Source organism: Oncorhynchus nerka, linkage group LG13, assembly GCF_034236695.1.
Source record: "Oncorhynchus nerka isolate Pitt River linkage group LG13, Oner_Uvic_2.0, whole genome shotgun sequence".
NCBI lineage: Eukaryota > Metazoa > Chordata > Actinopteri > Salmoniformes > Salmonidae > Oncorhynchus > Oncorhynchus nerka.
In genome coordinates this window covers 51,598,366-51,621,162 of record NC_088408.1, presented here as the reverse complement: position 1 = coordinate 51,621,162, position 22,797 = coordinate 51,598,366, and the positions used below count along the sequence as shown (strand labels likewise).

Below are 22,797 nucleotides of genomic sequence, written 5' to 3'. Positions count from 1 at the left end.
AATTGAACCCACAAATGCTGATGTTCCAGATAATCAACTAGTCTAAAGGCCCGTTTTATTGCTTCTTTAATCAGAACAACAGTTTTCAGTTGTGCTAACATAATTGCAAAGGGGTTTTCGAATGATCAATTAGCCTTTTAAAATGATAAACTTGGATTAGCTAACACAACGTGCCATTTGACCACAGGAGTGATGGTTGCTGATAATTGGCCTCTGTACATCTATGTAGATATTCCATTTAAAAAATCAGTCGTCTTTAGCTACAATAGTAATTTACAACATTAACAATGTCTACACTGTATTTCTGATCAATTTGATGTTGATGGACAATTTTTTTTTTGCTTTTCTTTCAAAAACAAGGACATTTCTAAGTGACCCCAAACTTTTGAACGCTATTGTATACAGTACCAGTCAAAAGTTTGGACCCACCTACTCATTCAAGGGTTTTTCTTTATTTGTACTATTTTCTAAATTGTAGAATAATAGTGAAGACATCAAAATGAATGAAATAACACATACGGAATCATGTAGTAACCAAAAAAGTGTTAAACAAATCAAAATATATATATTTTTTATTTGAGGTTCTTCAAATTGCCACCCTTTTGCCTTGATTACAGCTTTGCACACGCTTGGCATTCTCTCAACCAGCTTCACCATGAGTGCTTTTCCAACAGTCTTAAAGGAGTTCCCACATATGCTGAGCACTTGTTGGCTGCTTTCCCTTCACTCTCCGGTCTGACTCATCCCAAACCATCTCCATTTGGTTGAAGTTGGAAGATTGTGGGGGCCAGGTCATCTGATGCAGCACCCAATCACTCTCCTTTTTGGTAAAATAGCCCTTACACAGCCTGGATGTGTGTTGGGTCATTGTCCTTTTGAAAAACAAATGATATTCCAACTAAGTCCAAACCATATTGAATGGCTTATCGCTGCAGAATGCTGTGGTAGCCATGCTGGTCTTTGAATTCAAAATAAATCGCACACATTGTCACCAGCAAAACACCCCCACACCATAACACCACCTCCTGCCATGCTTTACGGTGTGAACCACACACGCGGAGATCGTCTGTTCACCTACTCTGCGTCTCACAAAGACAGTGGTTGGAACCAAAAATCTAATATGGACTCATCAGACCAAAGGACAGATTTCCACCAGTCTAATTTCCATTGCTCGTGTTTCTTGGCCCAAGCAAGTCTCTTCTCTTTAGTAGTGGTTTCTTTGCAACAATTCAACCATGAAGGTCTGATTTGCACAGTCTCCTCTGAACAGTTGCTGTGTCTGTTACTTGAACTCTGTGAAGCATTTTATTTGGGCTGCAATTGGAGTCTGGTAACTCTAGTGAACTTATCCTCTGCAGCAGAGGTAACTCTGGGTCTTCCTTTCCTTTGGCGGTCCTCATGAGAGCCAGTTTCATGGCTTGATGTTTTTTGCAACTGCATTTGAAGAAACTTTCAAAGTTCTTGACATTTTCTGTATTGACTGACCTTCATGTCTTAAAGTATTGCTGGAGACTGTCATTTATCTTTGCTTATTTGAGCTGTTCTTAACATTATGGACTTGGTCTTTTACCAAATAGGGCTATCTTCTCTATACCACCCCTACCTTGTCACACCACAACTGATTGGCTCAAACGCATTAAGAAGGAAAGAAATTCCACAAATTAATTTAACAAGGCACACCTGTTGATTGAAATGTGTTCCAGATGACTACCTCATGAAGCTGGTTTAGAGAATGCCAAGAATGTGCAAAGCTGTCAAGGCAGCTACTTTGAAGAATCTCAAATCTAAAATGTATTTTGATTTGTTTAACTCTTTTGGTTACTACATGATTCCGTGTGTTATTTCATAGTTTTGTTGTTCTATTATTCAACATTGTAAAAAATAGTTAAAATAATGAAAAACCCTGTAATGAGTAGGTGTGAACTTTTGACTGGTACTGTATGTAAATGAGATTTCTTTATTTACATTTCAAAAAACATGTTTTCACTTTCATTATGGGATGTGTGTGTAAATGGGTGACAAACATTTAATCTGTTTTGAATTCAGGCTGTAACACAACGTGTAAGTCAAGGGGTATGAATACTTTCTAAAGGCACTTATTGTATTAATTCATTTAGGCCAGAATCCTAACTTGATGCTGCGCACGTAACTACATTTTTCACACAACTTTCATTGACATTGATACAAATTCACACATTTCAACGATTCTGCCCCTGTGGTGTGTATAAATATATATATATATATATATATTTATTTTTTTGTGGCTTGTGTACAGTTGTCACAGTTTGTTTTTCTGACAGAGTTGATTTACTTTTATGTACATTCTTTGCCGTCCACAGGTAGTAAAGACCATTGGCTTGAGGGAAGTCTGGTACTTTGGCCTTCAGTATATGGACGGCAAAGGATACCTCACCTGGCTGAAGCTTGACAAAAAGGTAAGGTTAATCTAATAGTACCTTTTTAACAAATATTTGTTTATCTGCTCAGGAATTCTCAAACCTTTTCCCACTGTATTAATTCTTAAATCGAATATTTTTTTGCAATACCAGTCTACAGTAAACAAAACCAAATGGGCCATACATTATTTAGAGAGGCAGGTCAAATCACTCCACTATTTGCCTACCACTCACTCAGTCAATTAGTAGCCACTCACTCACTGCATTATGGGCACCCTCTCTCACTCCTACTTCCTGTGCAGACCAGTGGCTAATTGTTCATCTCCCTTCATTTCAGTCCCTTTTTTTTAGTTAATTGTCCTGGGTTCATTCATACACAAACATATGATACATGATGCAATACAATCCCCCCCAAAAAACGATGAGCCCCATGGCGCTCTGGTGAAACGTAGTGCACTAAATAGGGAATAGGGTGCCATTTGGGACACAACCAAATCCAGTCCCCTGAGGATTTCGTAATCAGCTAGTAGTGTGAACTCTCAGTGAACCACTAGATAACATACTACTTCTCTGGGGGAGCGAGTGCTGTGTACCCTTTGCAGTATGTATCGACAGTATAGTTAAAGCACAACCACCTGTGTCCGTGGAATGGAGATATTTCCTGTTTTGATTTGCAGAATTTCCAAATGCGTCAATGGTTCTCACCAGAGCTGTAAATACAGTCGTGGCCAAAAGTTTTGAGAATGACACAAATATAAATTTTCACAAAGTCTGCTGCCTCAGTGTCTTTTAAATATTTTTGTCAGATGTTACTATGGAATACTGAAGTATAATTAGAAGCATTTCATAAGCGTCAAAGGCTTTTATTGATAATTACATGAAGTTGATGCAAAGAGTCAATGTTTGCAGTGTTGACCCTTCTTTTTCAAGACCTCTGCAATCCGCCCTGGCATGCTGTCAATTAACTTCTGGGCCCTGACTGATGGCAGCCCATTCTTGCATAATCAATGCTTTGAGTTTGTCAGAATTTGTAGGTTTTTCCACCCGCCTCTTGACGATTGACACACGAGTTCTCAATGGGATTAAGGTCTGGGGAGTTTCCTGGCCATGGACTCAAAATATCGATGTTTTGTTCCCCGTGCCAATTTTGCCTTATGGCAAGGTGCTCCATCATGCTGGAAAAGGCATTGTTCTTCACCAAACTGTTCCTGGATGGTTGGGAGAAGTTGCTCTCAGAGGATGTGTTGGTACCATTCTTTATTCATGGCTGTGTTCTTAGGCAAAATTGTGAGTGAGCCCACTCCCTTGGCTGAGAAGCAACCCCACACATGAATGGTCTCAGGATGCTTTACTTTTGGCACGACACAGGACTGATGGTAGTGCTCACCTCGTCTTCTCCGGACAAACTTTTTTCCTTTTTCCGGATGACCCAAACAATCGGAAAGGGGATTCATCAGAGAAAATGGCTTTACCCCATTCCTCAGTAGTCCAATCCATGTACCTTTTGCAGAAAATCAGTCTGTCCCTGATGTTTTTCCTGGAGAGAAGGGTCTTCTTTTCTGCCCTTCTTGACACCAGGTCATGCTCCAAACGTCTTCGCCTCACTGTGTGTGCAGATGCACTCACACCTGCCTGCTGCCATTCCTGAGCAAGCTCTGTACTGGTGGTGCCCCGATCCTGCAGCTGAATCAACTTTAGGAGACGGTCCTGGCGCTTGCTGGGCTTTCTTGGGTGCCCTTGAAGCCTTCACAACAATTGAACCGCTCTCCTTGAAGTTCTTGATGATCTGATAAATGGTTGATTTGGGTGCAATCTTACTGGCAGCAATATCCTTGCCTGTGAAGCCCTTTTTGTGCAAAGCAATGATGGCACGTGTTTCCTTGCAGGTAACCATGGTTGACAGAGGAAGAACAATGATTCCAATCACCACCCTCCTTTTGAAGCTTCCAGTCTGTAATTCGAACTCAATCAACATGACAGAGTGATCTCCAGCCTTGTCCTCATCAACACTGACACCTGTGTTAACGAGAGAATCACTGACATGTCAGCTGGTCCTTTTGTGGCAGGGCTGAAATGCAGTGGAAATGTTTTTGGGGGATTCAGTTCATTTGCATGGCAAATTCATCTGATCACTCTTCATAACATTCTGGAGTATATGCGAATTGCCATCATACAAACTGAGGCAGCAGACTTTGTGAAAATTAATATTTGTGTCATTCTCAACTTTTGGCCATGACTGTAGACACGTACAGGTATGTACTGTATATAATGGCTGTGGTTATCACGTCATGGAGGTCACATAAACCCACCAACTTCCTTACCTGCAGTATTTGGGTTGGGTTTAAAGTAGAATATTATAATGTACTGACAACCCAGTGATCCATACCTATAAATAAGGGAGTGAGAGATGCCAGTTGGAGTGCAGTGAGCTAGCCGTGTGCTGACTCTGCGCAGCTCTACTATACAGTAGCTCTTTCAGCACACATTCCCCCGCCACATTTGCTTCCCATTCGCCTCAAGACATTTTGGTTCCTGTTTTGGAGCGAACACAGAGGAAGAGGCCAAAGTCTGTAAATACTTTTGTCAGCCCATGTATTTTATATATCCTCTTTTACAGAGGAATATGACAGTGCATTTTTTTCATGCAGCACTGTGCATCCAAGACAATTGAACTCTTCGGGTACAATAATGTTTATCCAATCATCCATTCCTACTCATTCAACTGGTATCCCAAATGGCACCCTATTTCACTAAAATAATGGAAAACTTTTTTTTGCAACACTTCACATGTGCTATTTCGAATGAATCAATCCTCTCTCTCCAACCCAGGTGTCGTCCCAGGATGTGAAGAAGGAGAACCCGCTGCAGTTCAAGTTCCGCGCCAAGTTCTTCCCCGAGGACGTTTCTGAGGAGCTGATCCAGGACATCACCCAGAAGTTGTTTTTCCTGCAGGTAACACACACGTGCACATGCGCGCGCACACACACACACGCCTACACATGTCGTTTTTTTGTGTGTCCAGGTGAAGGAGGGCATCCTGAGCGACGAGGTCTACTGCCCCCCAGAGACCGCCGTGCTGCTGGCCTCCTACTCCGTCCAGGCCAAGTTCGGAGACTTCACCCGGGACCTCCACCGTCCCGGCTACCTCACCTCAGACCGCCTGCTGCCCCAGCGGTAAGCGCCGGTCCACCAACAGTCCCTATGGGCCCTGGTCAAAAGTAGTGCACTACATAGGGAATATGGTGCCATTTAGGAAACAACCAAGAGGTTTTTTCTAATAGCTACACTAGCATGAAGCACTCTACCTTCTTCATATGCAGCAATGTATTGGGGCCATGCATTCTAAATGGTATGCTAGTGTAGACATTGGAACTTAGCCAGGAGTCCAGACATCAGACAATAGCTTACAGTATTGCTGTGATTGACAGGAACAGGATCACGTTTTGTGTTCGGATACACCAGAAGAAATCCATGCCATGACAAATCCAATATTGATCATAACATGAGTACTCTTTCTTCATTGTACCTCCTCTCTGTTTGCCCCTTCTATTCCTCCTCTATTGTTCTTCCTTTCTGCCCTCCCTCATTCTCTCCCTCTCCCAGTGTTCTGGAGCAGCACAAGTTGTCCAGGGAGCAGTGGGAGGAGAGGATCCAGGTGTGGCATGAGGAACACCGTGGAATGCTCAAGTGAGTTCCTCTCTGTGTTGGTTTGTTTGAGTCTGTATGTTGGTGTCCCTGCCATAATAAAACAGGTTCCCCTGATCTGATCTACCTCAGATAGCAATCATTTTAGTTTTTATTTATATTCATTTATGAAGATGCCTATTAGTTGATCAGGTCTTATCTTCCTGGGTTCATTCATACACAAACATACGATACATGATGCAATACAATAATACAACACACCACACACAGTACCTTACACAAGGACACAATAATAAAAACATATCAAATCCCTAATCCCAAACCATTCCTTTATTTCTCCATGTCTGATCCTGCAGAGAGGATGCCATGCTGGAGTACCTGAAGATCGCCCAGGACCTGGAGATGTACGGCGTCAACTACTTTGACATCAAAAACAAGAAGGGAACCGAGCTGTGGCTGGGTGTGGACGCCCTTGGACTCAACATCTACGAGAAGGAAGACAAGTAAGAAGTAGCCTTCAGGGTTGTGTTCAGTAGGTCACACTGTAGTGCAAATAACAATTTTAAATGAGTGTTTCTTATTGGACAAGTCCAGATAGTCCCTCCCTGTTTGTCTGTTTCAAAACATTTTCTCCCTACTGGACACCAGCCAGGTTTCCTCACTGAACTGACCACTACTGCAGTGTTTCTCAATCCTGGTCCTGGGGACCCAAAGGGCATTTTAGTTTTTTCCTAAGCACTAACACACTTATTCAAATAAATCAAATCAAATCATATAAGCAAAGGTTTGATGATGAGTTGATTACTTGAATCAAGTGTGTTAGTGTTGGGGCAAAAACAAAAATGCATCCCTTTGGGTGTCCAGGATGAGGATTGAGACTGCACTAGAGGGTCAAGTTATGCAAAACTGTGTTCAAATAGAATTTGATTGCTGCTGCCTGTGGTGCTACTGACACTTATCCATGACCTTCCATTGAGCCAGGCAAGCTCAATCAAACACAGCTAAAGTATTTGAAAGATTTAAAATAATATTTGAGCCCAGTTTTAAAGTCATGTAGTCTATCTACCCATTCTTGTTCTGCTTGACAACGATACCGGGTTGTTTTCCGGCCTTCGCTACAGTTCTGTTTCAAACATTGTAGCTTCATTCCATTGTAGCTTCATTCCAGGTTAACCCACGTCTTTAGTTACCACGAAGAATGTTCTTACCACAACGTTTTTCCTTTCAACTGTCTCCTTTTGATGAGCTTGTACTGGTCCGTCGTACCCAAGGTTGTTATGCCAGTCTGCGCTCCAACAAACAAATAAAGCTCAAAATAAAGATACAGATTTGATCAGATCACGCGATACAAGCGGTAACTGCATAATTATTGGGTAAATACTTGTTCCCGGTCAGTTAAATTACTGGGTTAAAAATAGATTATGACGTAATATAAATGTTCCCTATATAGTCGATAGCCCTGCAGTCACTGACCCTCTGGCAGCAACACTGGCTGAGTTTTATTTTTTTTAATTTCACCTTTATTTAAACAGGTAGGCTAGTTGAGAACAAGTTCTCATTTACAACTGCAACCTGGCCAAGATAAAGCATAGCACAGTGTGAACAGACAACAACACAGAGTTACACATGGAGTAAACAATAAACAAGTCAATAACACAGTAGAAAAATATATACATAAAAAAAGAGTATCTACATTGTGTGCAAAAGGCATGAGGTAGGCGAATAATTACAATTTAGCAGATTAACACTGGTGTGCAAAGAGCAGAAACGTAAATAAATAAAAACCGTATGGGGATGAGGTAGGTGAATTGGGTGGGCTATTTACCGATGGACTATGTACAGCTGCAGCGATCGGTTAGCTGCTCAGTTAGCAGATGTTTGAAGTTGGTGAGGGAGATAAAAGTCTCCAACTTGAACGATTTTTGCTATTCGTTCCAGTCACAGGCAGCAGAGAACTGGAAGGAAAGGCGGCCAAATGAGGTGTTGGCTTTAGGGATGATCAGTGAGATACACCTGCTGGAGCGCGTACTACGGGTGGGTGTTGCCATCGTGACCAGTGAACTGAGATAAGGCGGAGCTTTACCTAGCATGGACTTGTAGATGACCTGGAGCCAGTGGGTCTGGCGACGAATATGTAGCGAGGGCCAGCCGACTAGAGCATACAGGTCTCAGTGGTGGGTGGTATAAGGTGCCCTAGTAACAAAGCGGATGGCACTGTGATAAACTGCATCCAGTTTGTTGAGTAGAGTATTGGAAGCCATTTTGTAGATATCAGTTTTATTAGGGTAAGTTTGGCGGCGTGAGTGAAGGAGGCTTTATTGCGAAATAGAAAGCCGATTCTAGATTTGATTTTGGATTGGAGATGTTTGATATGAGTCTGGAAGGAGAGTTTACAGTCTAGCCAGGCACCTAGGTACTTATAGATGTCCACATATTCTAGGTCGGAACCATCCAGGGTGGTGATGCTAGTCGGGCGTGCGGGTGCAAGCAGCGAACGGTTGAAAAGCATGCATTTGGTTTTACTAGCGTTTAAGAGCAGTTGGAGGCCACGGAAGGAGTGTTGTATGGCATTGAAGCTCGTTTGGAGGTTAGATAGCACAGTGTCCAAGGAAGGGCCAGAAGTATACAGAATGGTGTCGTCTGCGTAGAGGTGGATCAGGGAATCGCCCGCAGCAAGAGCAACATCATTGATATATACACAGAAAAGAGTCGACCCGAGAATTGAACCCTGTGGCACCCCCATAGAGACTGCCAGAGGACCGGACAACATGCCCTCCGATTTGACACACTGAACTCTGTCTGCAAAGTAGTTGGAGAACCAGGCAAGGCAGTCATTAGAAAAACCGAGGCTACTGAGTCTGCCGATAAGAATATGTTGATTGACAGTCGAAAGCCTTGGCCAGGTCGATGAAGACTGCTGCACAGTACTGTCTTATCAATTGCGGTTATGATATTGTTTAGTACCTTTAGCGTGGCTGAGGTGCACCCGTGACCGGCTCGGAAACCAGATTGCACAGCGGAGAAGGTACGGTGGGATTCGAGATGGTCAGTGATCTGTTTGTTGACTTGGGTAAAGGAGAAGCTGGGGAGGTTTGGGCGAGTAGCTGCGGGGGGTAGAGCTGTTGGCCGAGGTTGGAGTAGCCAGGAGGAAGGCATGGCCAGACGTTGAGAAATGCTTGTTGAAGTTTTCGATTATCATGGATTTATCGGTGGTGACCGTGTTACCTAGCCTCAGTGCAGTGGGCAGCAGGGAGGAGGTGCTCTTGTTCTCCATGGACTTTACAGTGACATCAGACCCGGGTTCAAATAGTTGTTTCCTTTCAAGATGGGCTGGGTTTGCAGTTGACACTTTTGGGACTACTCCATTGGCTCCATCGGGCCAGACAAACTCAATTAAGCACAGCAAAATATATAAATGAAATACTATTTGAACCAATGTCTGGCAGTGTTTTGAGTGCAGTGCACTAACCTATTGCTGGGTTGTGTTGTTGACAACGGTCGCTGCTCCCTTAGAGCTCCATGCACTGTTTGAACTCTCCATGCCAAAAGTCTATTCAAAGCAGAGTGAATACGGCTCCTTGGGCGGTTAATGAGAAAATGTATCGACTCAGCAGCCCCCAGAGGACTCTGTCTGGCCAACATTTGGTAGTGCTTTAACTTGAGTGTGTCTTTTGGGATTTCCCGCAGTCTTACTCTCTACCCATATTATTGTGTTTTGTGTCCAAATGCTTAGCTCTGAATCCACACACAGCACAAATGGATAGATGTTTGAATGTTTATTTACGACTACAATTGTTCCATAGAATGGATTTAAAGTGAATCTAACACTCTTATTTTACCTGAGTGTAGTGTAGTCTGATACCTGTAAATCTGGTGAATCAAGTAGAAAATGGGACGAGAGAGAGACACAGAGGGCTATGTGTCTGTTGTAAGGCTCCGAGTGTCCTTGAATATGTGGGTGTGTTTGCACTCTGGGGCTCGGCAACAGAAATGCCTCTCTGCTGCAGTGCACTCTGCTGTAACCATGGTGACACCTACTGGTTTTTCAAGCTGTGCGGGACTTAAGAATGCCAGGCTGACCTAGAGTACATGCCCCTTAATGAAGGCGGCAGGCTACAGACAATACATAGCACTGCCAAGGCCTCTGAGACAGAGTGCATAGTGTAGACTCCTTGGACCCTGCTAGCACACCATTGCTCCTTTTTATGTCAGATATGGCCATCATGCCAATGTTTTACTCCTTAGGCCATTTGTCAAGCAAACGCACACACCCTCATTCAGTATAAGACCCTACACCAGAAAGGAGGGCGTTTGATGTGTATGTTGTCCTATATTGTCACTGATTGCTGAATAAATCCATCCAAATACATGGTGACATTTCTATGAGATTCTACATAACCCAGAACACACCATGTACAGTTGCAGTCGGAAGTTTACATACACCTTAGCCAAATACATTTAAACTCAGTTTTTCACAATTCCTGACATTTTATCCTAGTAAAAATTCCCTGTCTTTAGTCAGTTAGGATCACCACTTTATTTTAAGAATGTGAAATGTCAGAATAATAGTGATTTATTTCAGCTTTTATTTCTTTCATCACATTCCCAGTGGGTCAGAAGATTACATACACTCAATTAGTATTTGGTAGCATTGTCTTTAAATTGTTTAACTTGGGTCAAACGTTTTGGGTAGCCTTCCACAAGCTTCCCAGAATTAGTTGGGTGAATTTTGGCCCATTCCTCCTGACAGAGCTGGTGTAACTGAGTCAAGTTTGTCTGCCTCCTTGCTCACGCGCCTTTTCAGTTCTGCCCACAAATGTTCTATAGGCTTGAGGTCAGGGCTTTGGTGATGGCCAGTCCAATACCTTGACTTTGTTGTCCTTAAGCCATTTTGCCACAACTTTGTAAGTATGCTCGGGGTCAATGTCCATTTGGAAGACCCATTTGCGACCAAGCTTTAACTTCTTGACGTCTTGAGATGTTGCTTCAATATATATCCACATTTTCTTTCCTGATCTATTTTGTGAAGTGCACCAGTCCTTCCTGCAGCAAAGCACCCCCACAACATGATGCTGCCACTTTGTCCTTCACGGTTGGGATGGTGTTCTTCGGCTTGCAAGCCTCCCCCTTTTTTCCTCCAAACATAACGATGGTCATTATGGCCAAACCGTTCTAGGACATTTCTCCAAAAAGTACTATCTTTGTCCCCATGTGCAGTTGCAAACTGTAGTCTGGCTTTTTTTTATGGCGGTTTTGGAGCAGTGGCTTTTTCCTTGCTGAGCGTCCTTTCAGGTTATGTCTTTGTAGGACTCGTTTTTCTGTGGATGTAGATACTTTTGTCGCTGTTTCCTCCAGCATCTTCACAAGGTCCTTTGCTGTTGTTCTGCGATTGATTTGCACTTTTTGCACCAAAGTACAATCATTTCTAGGAGACAGAACGCGTCTCCTTCCTGCGCGATATGACGGCTGTGTGGTCCCACGGTGTTTATACTTGCCACTATTGTTTGTACAGATGAACGTCGTACTTTCAGGCGTTTGGAAATTGCTCCCAAGGATGAACCAGACTTGTGGAGGTCTACCATTTTTTTCTGAGATCTTGGCTGATTTCTTTTGATTTTCCCATGATGTCAAGCAAAGAGGCACTGAGTTTGAAGGTAGGCTTTGAAATACGTCCACAGGTATACCTCCATTTGACTCAAATTATGTCAATCAGCCTATCAGAAGCTTCTAAAGTCATGACATCATTTTCTGGAATTTTCCAAGCTGATTAAAGGCACAGTCAACTTAGTGTAAATTTCTGAACCACTGGAATTGTGAATTATGAAATTATCTGTCTCAACAATTGTTGGAAGAATTACTTGTGTCATGCACAAAGTAGATGTCCTAACCGACTTGCCAAAACAATAGTTTGTTAACAAATGTGTGGATTGGTTGAAAAACTAGTTTGAATGACTCCAACCTTAGTGTATGTAAACTTCCAACTTCACCTGTAAGTAAAATATCTAGAACGGGCTTAGAGCCTTTGACCGTAGCAATTTGACTGGTAAAATCATAATTTTTCTATGAAACACACCTCTGGATAAGTCATTGGGAGATGTTACCTTATACAGCACCTAACCCTTCGTTTGTAGATGACTCTAAATAAGAGTCCTTTACATTCCTTTGTAGATTCCTCATGTGTATGTCAGCACGGGTCTGTAATTGATTGAAATACCAATTCAGGCAGCAGCAGGGTTTCCAGTGTGTAAGACGGTTCAGACAACATCCTCTGTGGTCCCAGGTCTGTGTGGGCATTTTATATTTATCAGATGCTATTATCCAGAGTGACTTACAGTAAGTAGTGAGGGTTTACATTTTCATACTGGTCCCCCGTGGGAATCGAACCCACAATTCTGGCATTGCAAGCACCATTCTCTACCAACTCGGCCACACGGGACCAAATAAAGAACCAGCCAATGTTTCTTTCTCCGGCACACAATGGACGAGCCCCGCCCGAAATTCCTCACACCTAGCCCTATTGATACAGAGGCCAACATGTACAATGCAGTAGTACACACAGTCCTGCCTCAGACATTTACATGGAATGAATCCTATCCTATTTGGACTTGTTTCCTACAACAGATCCCATGCTGTGTCCCAAATGGCAATATTTCCCCTATATATTGCATAGCCTATAAGGAAGATGGTGCCATTTGAGACGGCCCCAGTGTTTCCACTAACATTAAAATCATTTGGCTTCGGTTGGTTTCAATTAAAATATTTGGCTACCAATATCCTGGATTTTGATTTGGGATATAATCGGTAATAAATCTACAGAAAATTAACTGTAATGTCTACTATTAAGCCATGTAAAACATGTACAATACTAACACTGGTTTGCCTCATTTCTCCCATCAGACTGACCCCAAAGATTGGCTTCCCCTGGAGTGAGATCAGAAACATCTCCTTCAACGACAAGAAGTTCATCATCAAGCCCATCGACAAGAAGGCCCCGGTGAGTTAGGCCTAAACGCTATAGATTCACACAAATAAGGCCATGCCAGGCTAAGTCCAACTGTACCGGGCTAGCCTGGTTACGCATCCAGTATAGTTTCTGGAACGCTGCTGGAAAGGACGATGTGAAAAGAACATATCCATGCCAACACATTACAGTTTGGGTCAGCCCTAAAGTGTGAATCAAGCATCGGACACAGGTCTCCATGACGCAGGATCACAATAACACTGTTTTGATGATCGATACTATTCACCAAATCACACACCACATTTAACATCACAATGAATACAATCTGAAAGCATTAGCAAACAGCTGCAGCAGATGTCACGATGGACCAATATAAAACCCAGTTATCCTGGTCCCAGGTCTATTTGTGCTGTTTCGCAAACTTCTATGGTCGGTGTTATGAAAAACAAACGACCATAGCAGTTGGCTATACAGGATAACTGGGTTTTATATTGGTCCATCGTGACATCTGCTGCAGCTGTTTGCTAATGCTTTCAGATTGTTTTCATTGTGGTGTGTGATTTGGTGAATAGTATCGATCATCAAAACAGTGTTATTGTGATCCTGCGCCATGGAGCCCTGTGTCCAATGCTACAGGTACAGGGAGATGTTTTACTTTGTATTTACTGTAGGTAAAGTTAGTGTGTGTGTGTTGACTACCTCACCTCCCATGTTCCCAGCTCTGCCTGCTTGCATCCTCTCTCCTCTCCTGCTCTGTCTCCTTGGGGCTATCCTCAATCCCATCTCCCATTGTCAACAGAACCCTGGCTCCAGCCCCTGCTTGCACACATAGGGAGAAACACAGACACACAAAAGTCGGCAAGGACACACGTGCGCACACGCATGCACAAAGAGCCTGAGTGCTCTTCTAATGTCCATCAAGCCTCTACGCTCAACAGACCTCATCTCTTCTGCTCAAGCCAGTATTTGTGTGTGTGAGCATGCATGTGTATGTGGTCAGGCTAACTGGTTGGTAAGCTCATATGGGCAGTGTCTCCTTCAACTGAAAGGTTAAGTCATTCCTACTACTTCCTTCAGCTGCCATTTCCACTTTCCATCCATAGCAAATGGTCGCTGTGCGTGTTGTCATGCAGAGTGTAAGACTAGCGCAGAAGACACGCTGTCTGCAAAACTGTTTTGTCTGACCTGAGTTGTTCTTTGCTCCACCCTCCTCCTCTTTTTCCCCACATCGCCCTATTTCACACCTCTCTCTCTCTGACAAATCTCCCCACCACCTTTTTATTTCTGCCCCCCTCTTTCTTTCGCTCTCCTTCTCTCAGGACTTTGTGTTCTACGCCCCTCGCCTGCGCATCAACAAGCGCATCCTGCAGCTGTGCATGGGCAACCACGAGCTGTACATGCGCCGCCGCAAGCCCGACACCATCGAGGTGCAGCAGATGAAGGCCCAGGCCCGCGAGGACAAACACCAGAAACAGTTGGAGAGGTGTGTGTGTTTGAGTTTAGAATAGGGATGGTCAACACCCCTGGAGAACAACTGGATGTGCATGCTTTTGCTCCATCCCTACCCAAACACCTAATCAGATTCAGAATATCACTCACAAAAAGAGATCTATTGTATCAAATCAAATTTTATTGGTCACATACGCAAAGGTTAGCAGATGTTATTATAAGAGTTGTCCGGAGTAGCAAATATATGCCGTTATTTATATCCTAGAATTCCCAATGCTCCAAAGCTTAGCATGCTCTTCAATACAGCAAGACATGCTCAGCACCTTTTGTAGGCCTCACAGGTACTTGAAGTACAGCAGCGCTAGGTCACTAGCGTAGGTAGATGAAACCCAGCGTAGCGCTGATGATTCAATAGCATGACCTCATTCTGTGAGTGAAGCAATGTTGAGACAAGGTTATGGGAGCAGGCTAGTGTTATCTGGACAGTATCGCCTCTGCACAGCTGTTCCAACAACCTGTTGTAACAGCCATTCATGACGCTGTACATGGCCGAGGTCTGTCACATACCAATCGCCTGTAGGACTTTCCCTCCACTGCCAACCCCACACAATACAAGGGAAAGGGGGATTATCTATTGGAGAGTGTTCATTGTGTTTTTGGTCTAGATTGTTGTACATTACATTGTACTGGATATGTGTACACTAGAGGTATACAGGCTGCACTGTATAATGAAAGTGAACCACCTTATTTAAAATCACAGTACAAACTACAAAGGGTATGTGTAGAATGACAGTTTGTCTGCTACACTGTGCCGCCGAAATGTGTTTCCTTGGTTTTGTGTGTGGGCGTGCGTGCGTGCGTGCATGTGATTGTGTGTACAAAGTGTGTGTGTCTACTCAATGTGCTTAAAATCAGTGTGTGCCCTCACACACTCAGAGGGGCCAGTTTAATAGTTTATTAGCCAGCACACGTCATCCCTTCTTTGTGTCTCACACTGGGCCTCCCTTATCTGCAGGGCCCAGCTGGAGAACGAGAAGAAGAAGAGGGAGGCCATCGAGAAAGAGAAGGAGCAGATGGAGAGAGAGAAGCAGGAGCTGATGATGAGGCTCTACCAGTTCGAGGAGAAGACCAAGAGGGCAGAGAAAGGTAGGACTGGGGAAAATAGGGTCTGACTGGGAGGACACTAGGGTCACCCAGAGCACATTGAATGTGGAGAGGGGGGAATGAGAGAGAGAGACCGGGGGAGGGAGTGTGTGTACCTGTAGAAGTTGTGTGTGTGTTGGTGTGCATTCATACTTTTTGCGTGCATAATTTTTATGCTGCATAAAAAAGGGAGCCTAAAATAGTAACGATTTTTTAGAAAATTGCTCTCAGTTGACGACAATTTGCATTTCAACAGTTTTTACTACTGTGGTTGTTTCAATTCAGATGTAATAAACTGGTGGCCTTGTGCTTTTTGTGACTTTGTCACTGTGGACCTTAGATAGCCCGGCGGTACCGTTTTTACAGGGTTAGATATCAGCAATTGGGCTGATAAGGCATTTCTCATCGACCTTTGTTTGTAACCCTCTTCAGTGTTCATCGCCATTGTCTTTACCATATAGTGCGGTCTCTCGGATTTACGTGGCACACAGGATTAGTATTTCCATGAATATAGCTGTGGAAAGGTTTTACAAATATACCATGGAAGTAGAGCAGCCGTGTAACTACAGTAAGTGCCGGATGGTTTGATAGTAGTGCGTCTTGCAATCGTACGTTTGTAGTCTTTCGTACTTCGTTTTGAAGGCCTGCTTCAGAGGTCGGTCCTTTGTCCTTTTTTTTTAACAGCAGTTTGCAGTACTGGACATGTAGTGTAATTTGGAGGTTTCTGCAGGGCAGAATTTTCACTTGGTCATTAGTCTATCACCCTCAAATTCAAATCTGGACAACTGCTTTTTTTCCCATTGACCCCTCTAATCAGGAACTGTGTTAGACCTGGGACACCGAGTGGGTGCAATTCATGATCACGTAGAACAGAAACAGCAGTACTTAGGCCCTCATAGGGTAAGATTTAAAAACCCCTGGTCTGTCAGTTAGTAATCCAGGGAGCTGTTTACAATTCACTCTGTGTAATGCTAGAGAGTTGTTAGGAAACTCATGTTTGCTACTCGTGGTTGTAGTGTTTGTCTTGTTCTGCATGTTTCTCAGTGTAGCTATGTAGTGTGCATCTGTGTGCCTCACACTGTATGTATATTTGGTTATAAATAGCTCTGTCTCAGAGGTGTATCTGTCTATTCCTGTCGGTCACTTATCTCTTTGAGGCTCTCTTTGTCTGACCTGCATGAGTAGCATATGTGTTTGGGTGCTTTCCAGGTCTTCTTTATTGCCCCAGATAGCGTAACACGTTGCAGGAATATAAATCTCACAACGCACGTGTATCCCACCTCTGTCTCTCCAGACCTTCAGGAGCAGATGCAACGTGCCATGCAGCTGGAGGTGGAGAGGAGGATGGCGGAGGACGAGGCAGCCCGCCTTGAGTCTGAGCGTCAGGCCGCCCTGCTGGCCAAGGAGGAGCTGGCCCGCCACGCCCAGGACCAGATGCACAACCAGGAGCAGCTGGTGAGAACCACCAAACAAACATGTTACGAACATGTCACAACCCCCTTATAACCTTGCTAAGCTGTCCTTTAACACTACCATGTCACAGCCAATTGAAACCCAACTATAACCCTACTATACTGTACATGCTGAAATGGACTTATGTATCTATATGTGACTGGCCAGAGTTCGAACTCGGGTCTTCTCCTGCACGTCGCAAGCCTGTTAGCCCACTGAGCTAAAGCCTAGGCACCGTCTCTTTAACATATACAACTCTGAACCACACCTCACTGCAGCGAACTGTGTAGAGCTGAAATAACCTCTGTTCACTACTGAAGAGCGAACAAAACCTGTACCAGACTGCTCCTTAAGACACCGTAATAATGTCCTTCCCCACTGTATAACTGGACCGCATACCATAATGCCAGACAGTGCCCACCCTGCTCTGCACCAGACCACCCACAGGGTCACTATAACAGGCCTGACAGTAAACCTGTAGACCAGTGTGCTCTCACTAGGCTATTGACAGTGGAACACTGAGTCTGTTTTTATAGGGGCAAGTTGGACAACATGGAAAACACTGCACACTGCTGCTCATGCACCCAGGTGACAATGTTTCCACCCTCAGGTCTTCATCAGGCAACAGCCACTCTGAATTAACCCCATAACAGAGCCCTTTGTCATGATAAACAGATATCACCAGATAAATACACGATGAGTAACGATAACTTGGCTATATACACGGGGTGCCAGTGCTGAGTCGATGTGTGGGGGTACGAGGTAGTTGAGAGAGATTTGTGCATATAGGTAGGGATAAAGGGACGAGGCAACAGGATGGATAATAAACAGTAATGTAGACTACAGTGTTTAAATAAATACAACATTTAAATCAATCAAAAGTATTTATAAAGCCCTTTTTACATCAGCAGATGTCACCAAGTGCTTATACAGAAACCCAGCCTAAACCTCCAAAGAGCACAGATTTATTTGCTCTAATAGGGCTGTCCTCAAACATGTAATGCATTGTCATGACCCCTATAGACCCTACTAGTATGAACATTGCAACATTATCATCTGTTTTTCTCAACCTCCTCAGCTTTAATTAGGTACACTGGAAGCTCCAGTGACTAAGCACCAGTCTAGCTTAGCAACCTGTTGAGTGTTTTCAATGGAAGCTGTGTTGGGCATTTTTCAACCAGCCACCAATTTTACAGCTGAGCACACTTCAGAGGTTTTTTATGGTTAAAACATCCACACTGTGCGTGTCGTGCTTCGTGCTGGGCTTTGTGTGTGTGCAGTATTTACAACCCTAGACTTCACACACACACTGCAAACAATAGATGGTTACTCAGAACCCTTGCTTGTTTGGCTCTTTTATTTTTATTTATTTATTTTTTATTTCACCTTTATTTAACCAGGTAGGCTAGTTGAGAACAAGTTCTCATTTGCAACTGCGACCTGGCCAAGATAAAGCATAGCAGTGTGAACAGACAACACAGAGTTACACATGGAGTAAACAATTAACAAGTCAATAACACAGTAGAAAAAAAAATGGGCAGTCTATATACAATGTGTGCAAAAGGTATGAGGAGGTAGGCGAATAATACAATTTTGCAGATTAACACTGGGGTGATAAATGATCAGATGGTCATGTACAGGTAGAGATATTGGTGTGCAAAAGAGCAGAAAAGTAAATAAATAAATAAATAAAAACAGTATAAAAACAGTATGGGAATGAGGTAGGTGAAAATGGGTGGGCTATTTACCAATAGACTATGTACAGCTGCAGCGATCGGTTAGCTGCTCGGATAGCTGATGTTTGAAGTTGGTGAGGGAGATAAAAGTCTCCAACTTCAGCGATTTTTGCAGTTCGCTCTGGTGAAAACCAGTCAGTCACAGACATTGTTTTGGTGAATTGCAGACAGAGGCCGCCTGGAGTAGGATGAAGTTGCCCCTAGACGCTGATCTTGGATCAGTACAATTTCCCCCACTAATGGTTAACTTCTTGCGTCGAGCCATCCCGGATCCGGTATCGTGACTACAGCCTCAAGCTCATTACCATAACGCAACGTTAACTATTCATGAAAATCGCAAATGAAATGAAATTAATCTATTTGCTCTCAAGCTTAGCCTTTTGTTAACAACACTGTCATCTCAGATTTTCAAAATATGCTTCTCAACCATTGCAAAACAAGCATTTGTGTAACAGTATTCATGGCTAACGTACCATTTAGCATTAGCATTCAGCATGCAACATTTTCCACAAAAACCATAAAAGCATTCAAATAAAATAATTTACCTTTGAAGAACTTCAGATGTTTTCAATGAGGAGACTGTTAGATAGCAAATGTTCAGTTTTTACAAAAAATATTATTTGTGTCGACTAATCGCTCCGTTTTGTTCATCGCGTTTGGGTAAGGAACATTTAAAAAAAAAATCCAAAATGAACTCCATAATATGGACAGAAACATGGCAAACGATGTTTAGAATCAATCCTCAAGGTGTTTTTCACATATCTATCGACGATAAAATCCATCGTGGCAGTTTACTTTCAATTCTGAAGAAATGGAACGCGCATCGACCTACAGATTACGCACACAGGACACCGGGCGGGTCACCAGATAAATGTAGTCTCTTATGGTCAATCTTCCAATGATATGCCTACAAACACGTCACAATGCTGCAGACACCTCGGGGAATAGACAGAAAGCGCAGGCTCATTCCTGGCGCATTCACAGCCATATAAGGAGACATTGGAACACAGCACCTTCAGAATCCGGGGCATTTCCTGTATGAAACTTCATCTTGGTTTCGCCTGTTGCGTTAGTTCTGGGGCACGCACAGATAATATCTTTGCAGTTTTGGAGACGTCAGAGTTGTCTTTCCAAGGCTGTCAATTCCATGCATAGTCGAGCATCTTTTCGTGACAAAATATTGCGCTTAAAACGGGCACGTCTTTTTATCCAATAATGACACAGCGCCCCCATAGGTTCAACAGGTTAAAGGGCAATTCCGCCACTTTTCAACCGCATATTCATCATCTGCAGCACCAGACCAGTGTCTACATATGTGAAAACAGCAGGTTTCTGTGATTTGACGTTAAAAAGATAAGGTACAAAAAATTGCTTCTGTGACATCACAGATTAGGATAAAAAGTTTTTAAAAAGTGATTTTCAAAATCAATGAGTTTCTAGCCCAGGGGAGGGTATTTTCTTGCTCCCCGTGTCATCGCGGAACTCGGTGTTTGAAATGACTGTTTTTAAAAGGAGTTGAGCGGAAGCTGATCCTAGATCTGTGCAAAGGGGGAACTTCATCCTGGAGCGATGCCCCCTGTAGAGAATGGAGATCCAAGATTACAGACAGTGTCACTCTCTAATAAATGACTAATACAATTAATGTCATACTTTTATGGATGTCAAGCTCTACCCCAGGTCCTGAAGTGCTGAACCCTACACTGAGCACTGTACTCTAATATATATTGCCACCGTTGCACTTCACAATGGAGTGTGATGTTCTGTTTTCTCTTTTCAAAACTCGTTGAATGGCTATTTTTACCCTGTAGGCACCTTCTCACCATGGGTGAGAAATTACACAGGAAACAAAAATGACCTGCCTTCAACCAAATTCATTTGAATCTAAATTTAAGTTTCGGTTTTGTATTTCTTGGTCCTGTGCAGTTGTAAATCAAACAATACACATGTAAACACCAAACCTTTTTAATTTTCAACTTATTTGAGAAGAAATTCTGAATCGTGTAAGGGTGCCAATATATTTGACCGTAACTGTAGGTCTCTCCACTCTGGTGCACCCAATGTGTACTGCTTTGACACAAATGACTGATCATTGGTTGAAAACAATGTAATAATAAGAAGATTGTGGGAGCTGTACTGTTAGATTTCAGTGCAGCTTTTGATATTATTGACCATAACCTGTTGTTGAAAACTTATGCGTTGAGAACTTGTGGTTTTTCAACCTCTGACATTTTGTGGATTCAGAGCTTTCTATCTAATAGAACTGAGGGTTTTCTTTAATGGAAACTTCTCTAATGTCAAACATGTAAAATGTGGTGTACCACAGGGCAGCTCTCTAGGCCTTCTACACTTTTCTGTTTTTACCAATGACCTACCACTGGCATCTACTAATGAATGGTGTGGCTGAATAAAGCAAGTTCTCGCAGTTCCTAAGAGTTGAGGAAAGACTGACCGCTTCACTTCTTGTTTTTATTAGAAACATTGTGTTGGAAATTCCAAATTGTTCGCATAGTCAACTTACACAGAGCACTACCACACACACTTATGCCACCAGGGGTCTTTTCACAGTCCCCAGGTCCAGAACAAATTCAAGGAAACGTACAGTATTATACAGAGCCATGAGTTCATGGAACTCCCTTCCATCTTATATAGTGCAAGTGAACAGCAAACCTGGTTTAAAAAATAATAATAAAGCAACACCTCACTGCACAACGCCTCTCCCCCATGTGACCCACTTGTTGTGTGTATGTACTGACGTATGTGTAACTGATAATGCACACACACTACATGTTAATGTTTTTACATGTATATACATTTCAGTCTTTTGTCTGCAGTGTCTTTTTCCTTGTCTGTCCCTAGTAAAACTATCTGTCGCCATTGGAGTCGCCAAATGGGGGTCCTAGTAAATCGCATCAAACGATGGTGGCCACACTGAAATCATTATACCTCATCACCAGATTATTAGCCCCAGCACCTGTTGAGACAGACTGGCCTATTCGCGCTACTGCACCACAGTACTCTCAGTTTCTCTTTTCTCTCTTCTGGATTGTGACTTATACATTCCCCACACAGTGTCCATCCATCTGTCCTAATATTCACCTTTTACTCCAAATGTCTAGCCCTTACTAAAACTTGTAGTCCTCCTCTGCACTCCCCTACACCCCTCTTTCTCTCCAACCCCTCCCACAGACCTGTAGTCCTTTGTCTACTGTACCCTGACTGTCTGTGGCCTGTAGCCCTCCTCCTCCGTCGTCCTCCTTCTCTCTCCCAGATGTTTAAGTTCTCTCCTCTCTCCCTCCTCTCCTCTCTTCTGCTCTCTCCATCAGGCAGCGGAGCTGGCCGAGCACACGGCTAAGATCGCCCTGCTGGAGGAGGCCAAGAGACGCAAGGAGGAAGAGGCCGACACATGGCAGCACAGGGTGAGTCGCCCACACACACACACGTGAACAAACGCATGCACACCTATGTATGCACCCACAAGCACGCACAATTGGATGTGCAAACACACACACACACACACACACACACACACACACACACACACACACACACACACACACACAGTCACTTAATATTGAAGGTTGCATTGTAATATGGGGCATCCTAGGGTGTTCTGTATTAATAACTTCTGTGACCACCATCCCCCTCCCTTCCCGCAGGCTCAGGAGGCCCAGGACGACCTGCTGAAGACCAAGGAGGAGCTGCACATGGTGATGACGGCTCCCCCTCCGCTGCCCCCTCCCCCCATGTTTGTGGAGGTGCCCATGTTTGTGGACAACCACGAGGTGATGACTATGGCGGAGGAGCAGAACGACCACGACAGTGAAGAGAACAACAGCACCTACAGCGCCGACCTGCAGAACGAGGGCTTCAACGACCACCGCTTGGAGGAGGAGCGTCTCACTGAGGCCGAGAAGAACGAGCGCGTGCAGAAACAGCTTATGGTAAGAGAGAGGAGTTCGCAAAGAGCTGTGTGAGTTTGCAGGGATGGGCCTGTTCTGCTGTCCTAGGCCCACCC

The 22,797-nt window shown here is 43.6% G+C and overlaps 1 protein-coding gene across 3 annotated transcripts in view; it reads left to right on the top strand.

Moving 5' to 3' along the window:
- The window catches only part of LOC115139664 (ezrin-like), a 63,179-nt gene that overhangs the window by 38,294 nt on the left and 2,088 nt on the right, over positions 1–22,797 (top strand). For all 3 annotated transcript variants that reach the window (XM_029677292.2, XM_029677291.2, XM_029677290.2), the window contains exons 4-14: positions 2,340–2,435; positions 5,226–5,348; positions 5,419–5,570; positions 6,000–6,083; positions 6,398–6,544; positions 12,939–13,035; positions 14,322–14,485; positions 15,467–15,597; positions 16,889–17,049; positions 22,106–22,198; positions 22,439–22,723. In XM_029677292.2, the coding sequence (XP_029533152.1) occupies positions 2,340–2,435; positions 5,226–5,348; positions 5,419–5,570; positions 6,000–6,083; positions 6,398–6,544; positions 12,939–13,035; positions 14,322–14,485; positions 15,467–15,597; positions 16,889–17,049; positions 22,106–22,198; positions 22,439–22,723 (1,533 nt within the window). The remainder of the gene's footprint in view (positions 1–2,339; positions 2,436–5,225; positions 5,349–5,418; positions 5,571–5,999; positions 6,084–6,397; positions 6,545–12,938; positions 13,036–14,321; positions 14,486–15,466; positions 15,598–16,888; positions 17,050–22,105; positions 22,199–22,438; positions 22,724–22,797) is intronic.